At 33.7% G+C, this 15,387-nt stretch overlaps 2 protein-coding genes across 2 annotated transcripts; both read left to right on the forward strand.

Annotated features, from left to right (window-relative positions):
• Positions 1-4,869: 4,869 nt before the first annotated feature.
• LOC122587438 (rhodanese-like domain-containing protein 7) lies at positions 4,870-9,389 on the forward strand. The gene is made up of 5 exons (XM_043759606.1): positions 4,870-5,311; positions 6,004-6,255; positions 6,405-6,503; positions 7,462-7,743; positions 8,737-9,389. Exons 1-5 carry the CDS (start codon positions 4,904-4,906, stop codon positions 9,109-9,111), a joined length of 1,416 nt encoding a protein of 471 aa, XP_043615541.1. The 5' UTR covers positions 4,870-4,903; the 3' UTR covers positions 9,112-9,389.
• A 1,482-nt stretch (positions 9,390-10,871) lies between these two features.
• Positions 10,872-14,091, forward strand: LOC122589122 (transcription elongation factor TFIIS-like). Its single transcript, XM_043761367.1, has 2 exons — positions 10,872-11,255; positions 12,815-14,091. Exons 1-2 carry the CDS (start codon positions 11,094-11,096, stop codon positions 13,763-13,765), a joined length of 1,113 nt encoding a protein of 370 aa, XP_043617302.1. The 5' UTR covers positions 10,872-11,093; the 3' UTR covers positions 13,766-14,091.
• The last annotated feature ends 1,296 nt before the right edge of the window (positions 14,092-15,387 follow it).

Here is a 15,387-nt window from a genome sequence, read left to right on the forward strand (position 1 = left end):
TTCTTGTTCTCCACGTTGAACTTAACTGAGAAGTTAACAGATACATTAAATGCAGAACTGGATAAAAAATGATTTTAGAAAAGTAAATGAGAAATTAACGACTACATTATTATCCTAACTAATTATCAACCTCTTCTTTTATAGCGAATTCATTCAATTTGCTGGTAGTAATAAAAAGTGAAAACAACACTTCAATGTCAGCGCTAAAGATATTTTGTTTTCAAAACTAGCTAATTATATTGCTTTAAAATTTGCGGCACGATTTAAATAAAATCCACGAACCATCGATCGTTTTTATGTGACACACATATATTGTACGTACCCACAAAGAACAAATTATCAAATCATACTCTAGTCACTTGATTATATATGTCATGAAACATTTTATTGAACATGCACAATTGAATATATATATATATATATATATATGGAAAATGGAATATATAAGGATGTCCGGTACCTAAGTTTATGTGTGGAACCCCTCACATACTAATATTTTATTATTTCTTGTTTAATGAATAAATGCATGGCCCCTCATGATTTTTATGGATTAAAAAAACAATATGTGAGTGTTCCACACCTAAACTTAGATATCCGACAACCTTATATTCTCATCCTCCATATATATATATATATATATATATACATGTTCCTAACTTTTCCAAAATACACAAATATACATGTTAACATATACTGTAATTTATAATTAATTACTAGCTAGTCTCGTCTGTTAATATTTATTCTATAAGCCATCACTATACATTAACCCAACCACAAGTGGTGTCACCATGTTGAACACGAGTCAGGCGGCCTAGTGGCCAGTGTAAACGTACACATGGTTAGGCGGGGGTTATGACCCTTCTAATTAATAGGAATCAAAGATTATTAGCTAGGCTACGTACGGAATTTCATTTCATTTCATAGTTAATTTATAACAAAGTTGCTATATTTTGTTTCGATTAAATTTGATGTGGAGATGTCCCTAATTCTCCCCCTCTTCCGAAAAGATGCATATATATATATATTATATATATATAATATAATGTTCCATCAAAGTTTTGAAGTTTTCCTCATCTTGTCTACTCCTTTTGCATGTCTTTCTCACGGTTTTGTACCTTTCTTTTAGATAGAAGTCTTAATGTTATTTAATAAGTATTACTCGTATTATATAATAATTTGGTAGATTAATAGATACTCCATGACAAATATTGTATGTAAGTTTCTTGTATCTTGCCTAACTGATTAGACCATTGTCGGATTTTTCTTTTAGGACGTGTGAACATGTTTATCAACATGTGATATATATTTCTTATCTTTTTCTATATGTTTTATGTGAACAAGAATATATATATATATATATATATATAGTTGGTTTGAGTAAGCATTAACCTCTAGTTCAGTGAGTGATAGGAGTTTTCTATTGAGGAGTTTAACTTAAGGATCTATTCATCGACCAGGCTCTTTAATGGACCCAATTAAAACAATGTATATAAAACAATGTATATTCAACCTATTGATGTAATTTACACATATCCAAAGAAAAAACTAATTTGTCCTATTACATAGGGGGAAATGTTGAACACTTGTTTTTAGATCAACGACATCATGGTGGGTTCTACAAAGCATACTGTTAGATCATAGTTTTGTACAGATTAGGTACCGGTTTTATTTTTAAGTCGCGTTTGGTTTATAAGTTCTGATGAAATATGATAGAATTGATATTTTTACTCTTTAGTATGTTTAGTTGTCTAGATACGAAAGAATCTCATTCAGTTAGGATGTAAACATTTTCATATTTGATGGAATCTTCATTATTTGAGAAGAATTTTCATTTCGTCCATTACTTGAATTTTCAAAAGACAAGAAACATTCCTTTAAATTTCAATTTTCTTAACAAATTTCATTCATTTTAAAAACATTAACTGAAGCGGACACGAACTTAGTTTTATGGTCTTGGTTTTAAATCTATAACTTTGAGAATCTAGTTTTATCTATAATTTTAAGTGTTTTATGTTTACTTTAAAGTATGGTTACGATACAAAGGAATAAAGTTAAAGGGTTAAAATCTAAAAAGTGACTAAGTATGTTAATGTTTAATATTAGGGTTTAGTATCTGGGGATATAAGTAACTTTTACATTTTTTCTATTGTGTGAATGTAACTTTCATTTGGTTCATTATATGTAATCAACCTGCCAAATTGAACGATTAATGTAAAAATGTATACGTGGCACACCATATGAGCTGCCACGTAGAAGTTTTTTATTGGTCATCCTTAAAATTTTACATTAATCGTTCAAATTTAGCGGGTTAGTTACATACAATGAACCAAATGAAAGTTACATTCACACAATAGAAAAAATGTAAAAGCTATTTACACTTCCAGATACTTAATCCTTAATATTAAGTTGATGTAGGACTATATAACAATGATAAAACACTATGAAACTAAAACATGGAGTAAATTTGGGTTTTGAGTTTTGGATATGATCTTTGAGTAATTTTAACATGAGTAAGTGCTATGTTACATCACCATATAGGATGGGATGGTTAGAGGTGTGTGCGTGGGGAAGGGGATTCCCTCAAGTTATAAATAACTTGATGGGTCAAGTTAGAGCGATCTTGACCCTTATTTAAAATCAAGAGTTAAGATTAAAATATAATCTTTTAATCTTAACCCTTGGTTTTAAATCAAGGGATTAAGATTTACCCAACTTGACTAGTCAAGTTGACTTGAGGGAATCCTTTCCCGTATGCGTGTGTGAGGATGGGTGGGAGGAGGCGGGTGGGGGCTTGGGTTGGTAATGCAATCATGTTGTATATAGGTTAATTAATAGGTCATTAGTTCGAGACTTGACAGGTTCATATACTTCATTTTCAAACCCAACCCAATAAATAGGTTAGTCGTGTTGATATATTGGAGAAAAACCCCACACAGAGGATTACAAAAGGGGTAAAAACTTGTGTCAACCATGGAAGCCCAATACAGAGGAAAAACCCTCATACGAAGAGGTCGAGCCATCAGTTTTCACTGTGTATTGATTTTGATGTAATCCCAAACAAGCTTAAAGAAAGCAACAAGACAAAACATAATCGCTATGCCAATTGATCAAGGTTATTTAGCCACAAATTCCACAACAGATTTAAACATCTAAATCTCGAAAAAATCCTCAAAAGGAATTCCTGACCACCACATGAAATGTATATAGGTGTTATTATTGGATTGTATCGACAAAAGTGTCCTTGTTTTTGTTTTTGCAAAGTATCTACCACCAACTAAAAATTATAGCATGCGATAATGTCCTAGATTACCGTGTAAGCTCACAAAATTTTAGTCATTGAATTGGCTCGAAAGGTTCTCCACAAGGAATTTGGAGTTAAATCCATGAATAGATCTTACGAGGAGTGTCCATAGCGATTTTGCAAAAGCAAAAAAATGACCGTCCAAATTGAGATCAGACAAGTAAACAACACAACTAATTACTCATATATATATAGTAAGATATTATATGAGGTGAGTTATTTTGAGAATTCATAAAAAAAAAAAACTCAAGAACCATTCTGGACCACACATCCTTTCTTGCTTTCTCTCTCTCCAATTAAATAATAAAATTCACCAAAATCATTCAAAATGCTTTATCTCACAAACCGTAAATCGTTAGACGAAACAAAAAGCATGGGCAGTCTTAAAGTTTCGTCCTCTTTCATTAGAGATCCAATTCGATATACTTTTGACGACTTTTTAATTTTCGTTTTTTTTTTGTACTTACACATAACTTACACATGTGTAGGTTGAACAAAAATTATGATTCGGAACGGGCTTCGCCCTTAAGTATATTCTTAAACCAAAGCTAGTGGGGGTGATAGGTCATAGAGGGTGACCGGTGATGGGTGATCTACCTAACGGCATCCGCCCTTAGCCACTATGGCTCCGCCATGGATTGACAGGCTTCACCCATAACCTTTATTGCTGTGTACATATGTTCATTTACTAATTTACATGTGAAAACAATGACCCTACACATGTGTAGGTACGCAAGTACAAAAGGAAAAAAATAATAATTAAAAAGTCGTTAATAGTATATCGAATTGGATCTCTAATGAAAGAGAACGAAATTTTAAGACTACCCATGGTTTTTGTTTTGTCTAACAATTTACGGGTTGTGAGATAAAACATTTTGAATGATTTGAGTGAATTTTATTATTTAATTGAAGATTTAATTGAAGAGAGATAAAGAATATATAGTCCAGAATGATTCTTAAGTTCTTTTTTATTTGTGGCTTTTTAAATAACCTCATTGACATTGAAATATCGTTACTTGTATTCATAAAAATATTATTATATACGAATTATCATGTTCATATATAAGATTATATCATTGTTATCAGAATTTCATTGTTTATATTAATACATCATCATATTACAATAAACTATAAGGATACCTAAAAATGATTTTCTTAGCTAAGAATTTACCAAAATCTTATATTAAAATTTTAGTTTAATGATAATAATATTCAAGAATTCTTACACCATACTATCGGATAAACCATAACATTAGAAATGATCAGACATACTATCAAATAAACCATAGTATTCGAAATGATCAAAGTATAAGTTACTTATACCAATATGTAGTGTTTGGTAGAAAATTAAAAAGCATGATTTAATTTTAATTGGCTTAATCAATTAAGTCAATTATATATTTTTACTTAATTAAGAAAAACAACTATATTAATTTTATTTATACAGAGATTTCACTTTATTCCCTTAATGAATAAATAAATAAACAGACGTAAATATCCCCTATATTTTGGATTCTCGTGCGAAAACAAAATAGGTAAAAGGTAAAAACCAAAGAATACAATATTGACGGATTAACCCTCTAATTACTCACCGATGTTCCAATGCAATCCTTTCAGGTTCTCAGCAGCTGCTTCCACAGAAGATCTCCATCGGCCTTTCTCCCTCTAAAAATGTTATCATCATCTCCCTCATCAAACCCTAACCCTAATTCTAACTCAACCTCACTTTACACAACCACAGCCCTAAACCCTAAACCTCAAACCCCAAAAAATCTTGTCCCTCTTTTCACCAATCCAGAAATTCCTCAAATCAATTCTAGAAACTTATTTCCAAGCTCCAACGGCTTTTCGTCTTGCGTAGCGAGTAACCGTGTTTCGGTACCTGGAGTTGAAGAATCAGGAAACGATGACGAGGCTCAACAGCTTGTGGTGGTGTCGTTTTATAAGTTTGCTGATTTTCCTGATCATGCTGAATTGCGGAAACCGTTGAAAGAGTTATGTGAAAAGCTGGTATGTGTTTCGATATTTATTTGTTATCGAATTATGTTGCATTTTTTAAGTTATTGTATTTTTTTTGAATTCGACTAATGTGAGTTTATGGTTTTTGACTAATGTGATATTGAATTTTGAATGTTGTAATTGTTTCTATTAGTGGCTGAATGTATAAATAATGTTTGTATGTATGAAGTAAAAGATTGGTAGTTGACGGTTATTTCGTATATTAAGTCAAAAAAGAAACATGAAATTTGACTGAATCCATTAAGTTGTTAATTATTAAGTCAATTAAGTAAAAAAAGAACGGGGCATACGACTTATCACACAGTTTGTGTGTATAATATACCTTCAAACCGTCTTTTGTGTTTATCCGACTAAATTTTTGCTACTGTGTGTGTATCTGACGTTTTAAAGCATTTAAATTGATGACGTGGACTCGTGGAGCCAGTTAGGATGTTCTGTCGAATTATATGGCTACCACGGCACCACGCCAACAAAATGTCTCACACAAGTTGAAATACGTCTTACTTGATGAAGAGGTCACTAAATACATACGATGACGAGAATGAAATGTTGATACACGCAATTCTCATATATGATAAGCCGGATACATTTCCGTGATTTAGACTTTGTAATATATACTATAAGATGTTAGATAGTAAGGTAATATGATTATAGAGTTTGGTTTCAAGTTTTTTTATTTTCAGTACATTTCAGGTGGCATAATTCTTGCACCAGAGGGAATTAATGGCAGCATATGTGGTATCCGGAAATCAGTTGAAGAAGTTCTTGATTACATTCAGTCGGATGATCGGTTAAAGGGTCTTCGACAAATAGAGTCACCTGTAAGTCCTGAAGAAGAGGCTATTCATCATGGTCATACAAGCAGTTCTCCACTTGCAGCAGGGGAAGATGCGCCATTCAGATGGGACCATGTGAGAGTAAAACTTAAAAAAGAGGTAGTTACAGTAATCCGGACAGTAAATTAATGTTTTTGAGTTCTTAAGTTGCAGGGAAGATTGTTGATGGTCATGTTTGTCAGCATTTTTAAGTAATAATTTTTTTTAAACGGCATTTTTAAGTAATAATTAGTTTTCTGTTTGTGCAGATAGTTTCCCTTGGAATGCCGTCTGTATCACCTAATGAGAGAGTCGGGACTTATGTTACCCCAAATGAGTGGAATTCTTTAATCAGTGATCCGGATACTGTAAGTCTCTTCATTTGGTTATGAGTTGGTTTATATTCTCATTTTGAAGCTCGTTTCACTGGACTATCAGTTAGCTTCATTGTGTTCCTTTGTCTCTTTTCATTTATCACAATGAATTAAATTCTCATCAGTTGAGTTTCATACTTAGTATTGTGATGTTTAATTCTGATTAGGAGGTGTTATTCGTTAGATTATGACGTTGATATGAATCTGCGAGTCATGCAGTAAGAGCCTTTGTAGGACGAATGCAGGAAGTAGTTAAAAATAGAAGGAAATTTGTAATAGTAGTCGGTGCACCCAAAGTGTGTACTGAGCTCTCATCAAGCTCCTGTACTTCATCCCTTGGTACATTTTTTTAAACTGAAATCTGTGAAAAGTAATAGGATGCAAACATCAACTTATTTCAAATGAATTCAGTGAGAAATTAAAAGTAAAGGCATACAGTGCATATAGTGCATATGTAACGCCAATTTTTTTTTTTTTTTTTCATATGGTGCCTTTGTTATGCTTTTGGGTGATTATAAGGAACTTTGGGCAATAATTTCGAGAAACTTACACGAGACTCTCCTATTGAGAAAAGTACAACATGCCAACACTCCTTTGTCCTACCAGTGTTGGCCCTATGCAATTGCTAGACCTATTCATGTTGACTTCTAAGTAGCTATGAAGGACTCGTTTACAGTCCTTGTGGGACGGATGCAGTGTTTGGCTATTTGAAAGCAAAACATGTGGGTCACAGTGTTGGCTAATTGGTCATGGAAAATTTCTGTGTTTTTTCTTCTTTGACCTGAATTAAGGAGGTTGACCCGTGAAACAACATGAACATGTAAAGGTTACTTTTTTGAACTGTAAAAAAGGTTATGTTTATGACAAGGATATTTAGTTTGCATGACTCACGAGTTACAATACTTGGCCATTGTGAATTGAATCTTGGTTGTCTTTATGGATGCTATTTTAGGTTGTCATTGATGTGCGCAACGACTATGAAACCAGAATCGGAAAGTTTAAAGGGGCTGTTGATCCACATACCACAGCTTTCAGGGAATTCCCATTATGGGTGGATGATGAATTTCAAGTTTCTCCGTCAGATGCCCAAGTAGAATGCAGAGGCTCTTCTGACGAAGCCAAAAAACAAAACGAGGAGGGACACAAGTCTCCAGCTCGTGTTGCAATGTATTGTACTGGTGGGATTCGGTGTGAAAAAGCCTCAAGTTTCCTACTCAGCAAAGGGTTTAAAGAGGTTAGTTTAGCTTGCACTCTATACTGGATTACTAGTTACTGATCTCTTTATTAGTATACAAATTACAATCATTAAAAAGGTGGCAGTTTCAACGTATATGCTAAAGATAAATACTCTCAATGCCAGACGAGTAGTAAAATAATAGACAGCTTAGAAAGAAACCAAAAATAAATCCCCGTGATTAGAAACCGCCAAAAGGGTAATTTAAATGTATAAAGCCTTTTATATAATTCTATTTAAAAAAGAGATTATCATTGAAATAATATAATCTTGTTAATCAAATGATTCAAATCTATTTATTTATGTTTGCTATGGACAAAAAGTGTTTTGGGTCAAACACAACCTTTGATACCTGACCCACAAGGCCTGCTAATTCTGACCATTAGTCCAGGAAGGGTATGTTTCACAATTTCTATGGAAGAAAAATAGCTTTCATAATATTGAAGACTGAATTTCTCTAGATGGGGTTGTGTCAATTATGTTCATTGTTACATGTGTATGTTCAAAATATGATAAGCAACACATAAAAGATCATGAAAGTATAATATGCTCAGTTTGTTGTTCAACACATGAGCTTCTATCATGAGTATCATCTACTTACAAACTACATTGTTCTCTATTATTTGTTTATGTCCAACTCTGGATGCCAAATGAACTGCTTTCAATATAGTCCGTGTATCTACATGGTTTTTTTTTTGCCACCTCTAGATGTACCTATCTTTTTCCCGATTGGGATCCTCTAAAGTTGATCCAACTTTATAGGTAAAGTTGGATCAACTTTAGCCATTGGATAAAATCTAATGGTCCACATTAAATTTTGATGTTTAAATCTTGACCATTGGATTTAATCCAATGGTTAAACTTGATCCAACTTTACGTATAAAGTTGGATCAACTTTAGAGGATCTCAATCCTCTTTTTCCCAGTTTTCTTCCCCATTTTGATTAGCAAAGCATGTATGGTCTTTGATGTGTCGCTTCTTTTATGTCAATAGGTCTACCATCTACAAGGTGGGATACTTAAATACTTGGAGGAAGTTCCCAAAAGTGAGTCTCTTTGGGAGGGCGAGTGCTTTGTGTTTGACAAGCGAGTCTCAGTTAAGCACGGGTTGGTGCCTGGAAACTTTAAGCTTTGCTATGGCTGCAAGAAACCCGTGAGTGATGCTGATATGGAATCAACAGAATGGGAATATGGGGTTACTTGCCCCTACTGTTACGCTTCTAAATCTGAGGAAGAAAAGGAGAGAGCTAGAGCACGACAAAGGCAATTTGAAGAATGGGGTGTGATTGGTGGACCTGACAAAGGTAGACCAGCTAAAACAACCAATACCAAAAACAGTGGTGACGCCCAAATGTCAAGGTCTATGTGAGGACCGAGGACAATCGTCAACCATGTCGACAAAGATTACATCAATTGTGGTAACTAACCTGTACTCTTTTGTTCAAGTGTCTTTTAAAAAGAAAAAGAAATATTTGTCAATTTTGGCACATTATAATGATTTAGAAAGCATTTCTTTTGTCATAGGCTTTAGACCCTTAAGGTTGATTAGGGTTGACTACCGCTGGAACACATTCAGTAATTTGAAGGTTAAGTTCATATGGCTTGTGCTTTATGTTTAAAATATGAATATTTCATGAATTTATCAAAGATTTTGCCTTCGATAGGAATTACAACTCAAATACAAGGTAATTTTACTTTTTACATTTAAGTAGGATACTACGATCTCAATTCCATCTTACTGTTCTGATCTCGATACGTTCTAACACGTTGGGTTGAATTATTTCTGACGTATAACAGGACAATTTAAACGACTAACTTTAAGAACTTTCTTTAAAAAAAAAATTATTTGGTAGTTTTAACTTAATTAATGCTATACCCGTAACAAATTTCATTTTGAAAGAAGTAAAAAATATGGTTCTTTTCCTTTACTGAGAGCCAGTGCGCATTAAAATCAATTCTCTTATATAAGATCAAAGCACATTATAGTACTTTAATAGTTGAGTTGAATGTTAGTACTATCACTTAGTTTGTAATCGATAGGTATGAGCAAAGAGAGTGGGAATGGGAGTGTAATTCAAACCCACCCTTTGATGCGATTGAAAAGACTTCATTTTAATAGTTACGTACCCATTTTGGTTTTCCATCTATACGAACCAAATCTACCTATGACTATTATTCTAATTCCTCTGGTTCCAAACCCTCAAACCAAACACACTCTAAGTATCCGTCTTTTCAAGTAGTTTAAGATATTAAGATGTGATATCATTGTTAATTTTGATATCATCGCTATCATAGCTATAGTCATGAAACAAAGTGGGTATCAAAGCTATAGTTAAAAAACTAATATGCATATTGCTGAGACAACCGGGTTACAGCTATATATAAATGCTCAATTGAACCAACCCTAAGTGAGCTTAATGTAATGTGTTTAATACCAGTTGTTTAACCAAGCCGACTAATGACGAAACTGGTTTGAACAGTTGAAAACCAATTTATGTTTCTTTTTTTGATTTAATCGTTTTATTTTAGAATAATACTACTAAACATGTTACAATAAAACGAAAATAGCCAAAATAAAGTTGCATTCAATTAAAAATAATACCAAATAATTATATAAATGAAAATCAAAGCTTTAAAGTTAACAAACAACCAAAAATGACATTGAGTTAGACACATTATCATAAAAATAATGTAAAAATAAAATAAAAATTCAAAAGTCCATATAAAGCCGAAAAAACATGCAGGTTCAACATAATAACGATTCAACTAAGAAAAAGGGGACTAAAACAGCCGACCCTTCCCGATTAAACTTGTCGAAATTCTCATTTCGAAGTGGCTTTTAACTCATTGGATCAATGAAATTGAAAATAGACATTCAAAATTTAAAACGTGAAGTTTCATGTTTGGATAAATCATTTCATCATACACTCAAGGCCCAAAACACAAGATTAGTTAACTCCATTAGCCCATACACTAAACAATCAGGCCCACAAAAAGTCAAAAAGACAAAACCAACAAAAACTCATCACGTGACACTAACAACCGACATCACGTGACACATCATACAAGCCTCTTATTTATAACTGCCAAAACCCTAACAACCATCAAAATTTTCCAGAAACAGAAAACATACATTAACAATAACAACCTCTCTATCTCTAACTCATTCGCACGTGTAAACTTATATCGAACTTCAAGGCCTTTCTCACAATCTCCTCGACCCTACGATCAACTTCACACGTGTGAATCCAACGGCCCAGATTTCCTTCCATATCTCTATACCTACATACATATACAAATACTTAGCGGCTCGTTTGTCATATTGCATTGCATTGGATTGATGAAACGATAATGGAGACGGAGCTAATTGAGTTATTTGAAACGGCGAAGAAAGCCGCGGATGCTGCGGCGGCGGTTGGTGGTGGTGGCGCGGCGGAAGAAGATCGGTGTGTTGATGCTTTGAATGTGCTTAAGAAATTTCCTGTCAATTATCAAATTCTTGTTTCTACACAGGTATGTATATATATATATTATCTATATCTATATATGTATATATGTTGTGTGTAATGTAGTAATTTTTATATATATTTAATTTGTGAAAATTTGATGATTTTTAATGTTATATGTCTGAATGCATGTGATTTTCTTTTGATTTTCATTCTGATTTTATATAAAATTTATTATGTATATAAAAAAAATAATTTTATATGAATTTTTTTTAGTGATGCTATGAATTTATGTTATTTGTGTCAATGTAAATGTGCATGTGATTGTTGTGTTGATTTTTAGGTTATTTCGGTTTCGGTTGTAAAGGTTGTGTTTTTCAGATGTGAGAATGGAGGGGTTGTAAGATTATACTCAAAAAGAATGAAAGATTGAAGCTTTTGATTATTTTTGGTTGATTAGGATGTGAAGGACAGGCATGTAGTTGAAACAACGGATAGACAATCTTACGCGGAAGGATTAGAAAAATAGGGACTTTAGGAATCTAGGATTCATTTTTATTTTTTCTCTGTAAATGCATGCAATATTTTTTTGATTATTTGTTGAATTAGTTGTAATGGGATATTTGTTATAGGTTTTCGGTCGCTAGGATTTGTTTCTTTGATATTACGCGCTAATTGTTATGTGAATTGAACCTGCATTTGTGCTATTTTTTGCCTTTTAGGATATGTCATCTTCAGATTGAGAATTGCGGTGTTGTATAGAATGATAAGAGAGTTAAATGATTGCAGTTTTTAATGTTTGATTAATTGGTATATCGAAGACGTTCGTGCTATTGAAACAGAGAAAGAAAAGGCATACGACAGAGGTAAAAATTACTGTGTGACCTAAAATAAGGGGATAAACCAACTTGTCTGAGTGAATGCATGCGATTGAGTTTTCATTTTTGGTTGAATTAATTGTTTGGTTTTTGTGTTTTATGATCCGGTTTTTTGATATTATGAATCTAGTTACAATTAATGAATTTGTTATGCAAGTTGTTGAAACGGCACAGTAAAAAGCATACGAGAAAAGTAAGGGCTTGTGACTTTGCGAGCGAACTAGCATTCTAGATTGAGCTCATGACCTTTACAGATACTGGATTTGGCCCCACATATAGTTAGCGTAAGATTTAAAGCTATGCAATTGGCAAACTATGTTGCTTAACTCGATTTCCATGCAGATTAAGGAAATGGATGATTCCATCAATGTGATAATAACTCTCTGGTTTGTATTATTTTCAGATATGATTGTTAGGAGATTAAACAGTTCTAGATATTAAAACACGAACAGAATTTGATAATGTAATTATATTGTATAAAAGGAAGTACTTATCCTGCTACTCTGCAGTTGGGTATAAAGGCTTTAGGGTTTACGTACTAGGTAATATTACATACATTAAGTTTGTAATATTCATATGAACACATTCTGATTTTAATGATGAAGAGAGTGCAATATCCGAGGAAGGAAATGTAGTATGGATATCTGTGTCTTGTTGGCCGACCCAGAGATTATGCATCAATGCATGATAAGTAGACTTTTAGCTATATTATGTAGTCTCTAAATTTATAGAAATGTGATTTTTTCAGGTGGGGAAACGTCTTCGCCAATTAGCAAAACATCCAAGAAAGAAGATACAGTCGCTCGCTTCTGAATTAGTTGAGATTTGGAAAAGCATAATTGTTGAGGAAACTTTAAAGAGCAAGAAAAATGGCAACTTGGACATCAAGGAATCTCCAAAATCCGAGCCAGAACAAGAGATGTCCGAGAAGAAATTTCGGAGGAACTTTTCCACCAAGGTTTCAAAGACAGAGGGTATAAAAGTAGAGAAAAATGGTCATAGTGTCACACCTACTTCTGAAAGAAAGATAAATGTTGTCAAGACCGAAAAGAAAACTACAACAACTGATAATGTTGTCATTGCCGAAAAGATTTCTACAACAAACGATAATGCCAAGGTTGAAAAGAAATCCAGCCCAAACAATGTTGCTCCCCCAAAGCTGACTTCGCTTGTTTACTGCAATGATGCTCTTCGCGACAAGATTCGTGAACTTCTTGCAGAAGCATTATGCAAAGTTGCTGGGGAGGCTGGGGAGGAATCAAGGGATACGGTGGCTGCCTGTGACCCTTATAGGGTTGCTGTGTCTGTGGAATCTGCAATGTTTGAAAAATGGGGTAGATCCAACGGGGCGCAGAAATTCAAATACAGATCCATTATGTTCAATGTTAAGGATCCGAAAAATCCAGATTTCAGAAGGAAATTACTTCTTGGGGATGTGAAGCCAGAGAGAATTGTGGAGTTGACACCTGAAGAAATGGCTAGCACTGAAAGGCAATTGCAGAATGTGAAAATAAAAGAGAAGGCTTTATTTGAATGTGAACGTGGGGGTCCACCAAAAGCCACTACTGATCAATTCAGATGTGGTCGGTGTGGTAAAAGGAAGTGCACTTATTATCAGTTGCAAACTCGGAGTGCTGATGAACCTATGACAACGTTTGTCACATGTGTGAACTGTGATAATCATTGGAAGTTCTGTTAAGGGAATTAAGCTGTTGGCTAATTAGTATCGTAACTTCTCTTAATATTAGAAGCCGCATCATTAAGGTTTATCCCTTATGTAGCGGTCATTAATTTCAGGTCAGATGAGGCGTTGAAGAATTCTTTTTTTTTTTTTTTTTTTCTTTTTCTTTTTCGTAATTGTTGTTAGATGTAGGAGTTCATTCCTGTTTTTTAATTTGTCTAGTTGCTGTTAGAACTTGGAAGTAGAACAAGTCTATCCATGCCTTTATGTGCATGAGGCCATTGTAGTTGTAACAGAGTCTATTAGCTTTGAAACATTTCTTTATTATTTTTTTATTCCGGGTTACTAGTTGTTACCAATTTAACTTCAGCCGTGGCTTATTTTCCTGGCTCTTTGCCGTGCCGTTGATAGGCATTTTGCATCAGTTGATATGCTCCTCTTGATTGTTGTCTTCAATTACAGGTGACAATTTTATCCAATTTAGGAAGTACAATCAATTCAGGTTATGAACTAGGAAAAACTTCTATTTTGGGTAATATACTAATATGGTATGTTTGTTTCTTTTATTTGGGTAACTTTCTTTTCAGTTTTTCGATTTGACAATATACTTGGCGGATTTTTTCACATAGGTGAAACTTTATATATGATTTCTTCAATTTAGGTAAAAATAGAAATCTCAGGTTATGGTCATCTGGTAGAAACAAAGATTCCACCCAATGGAAAATCTGGCCTTCAGCAGTAAATACATAAGCTCCACGACCAATGTTGATCGAGTCATCTACTTGCTCTGAAGGAAGTCATGGCAAACATTTAGTTATATTCATGAATGTTGTCCATGAAGTGGTTGTTACTATAGAGGTCTTTATTCTTTAATAACTTCAAGAGGACCCCTTGGAGGTGGTATATACTCGCCCGAAGTTGCAACATCGGTTGTATATAATTTTTCCATTAGTCGGAGAGCTTTTAAGGCGCTTGTCGTACCAAAAAAGGGTGTCACAGTACTCACAAATCTGATCACAATCATCTAGATCCATATACCATAGAAATGAACCTGGAAAAGTAGTCCAAGGCCTAGTCAATAACGTATTCATGCATTAATTACTAATTAGATAAATATATCTGATTTGTAGATGTACAAATCTGAAGGTGACTTGCCACTAGATATATGTAATACGTTTAGTGCAGATTAATTTCTTCAGTTTAGGTAACATTTTTCCATTAAAGAAATCAGAAAATATATTACCAAAAATGAAAAAAAATAAAATAAAATATTACCTAATTAAGGAACATTCATAAGAGCATCTTTTGCCTGAGCCCGTACTAAAACCTATTTCTAATCATTAAGGTAAAACTTAAGTGGTATTTCAGTCCTCCCATGAGGGTCTTGGGTCTGAAGAGACCCAGGTTTGAATTCTGAGGGGCAAGATTTACTCTTATTAATCGTCGTGCCGTTTGACGGATTAATATGAGGTTTTGATCCGTCTGTGGTTCCCTGAAAATTCAAATGACATCTTGCCCGAAAGATGTAGGGGCCGATAAGTGTGACGAACAGACTCTGACCTTCGAATGTTTAAAAAAAACAAAACTAATTCTATGGCTGTTCAGGAGAAAAAAAAAACTATGCTTATGAAATTGTCATC

This window comes from Erigeron canadensis, chromosome 2, assembly GCF_010389155.1.
Source record: "Erigeron canadensis isolate Cc75 chromosome 2, C_canadensis_v1, whole genome shotgun sequence".
In the NCBI taxonomy this organism is placed as follows: domain Eukaryota; kingdom Viridiplantae; phylum Streptophyta; class Magnoliopsida; order Asterales; family Asteraceae; genus Erigeron; species Erigeron canadensis.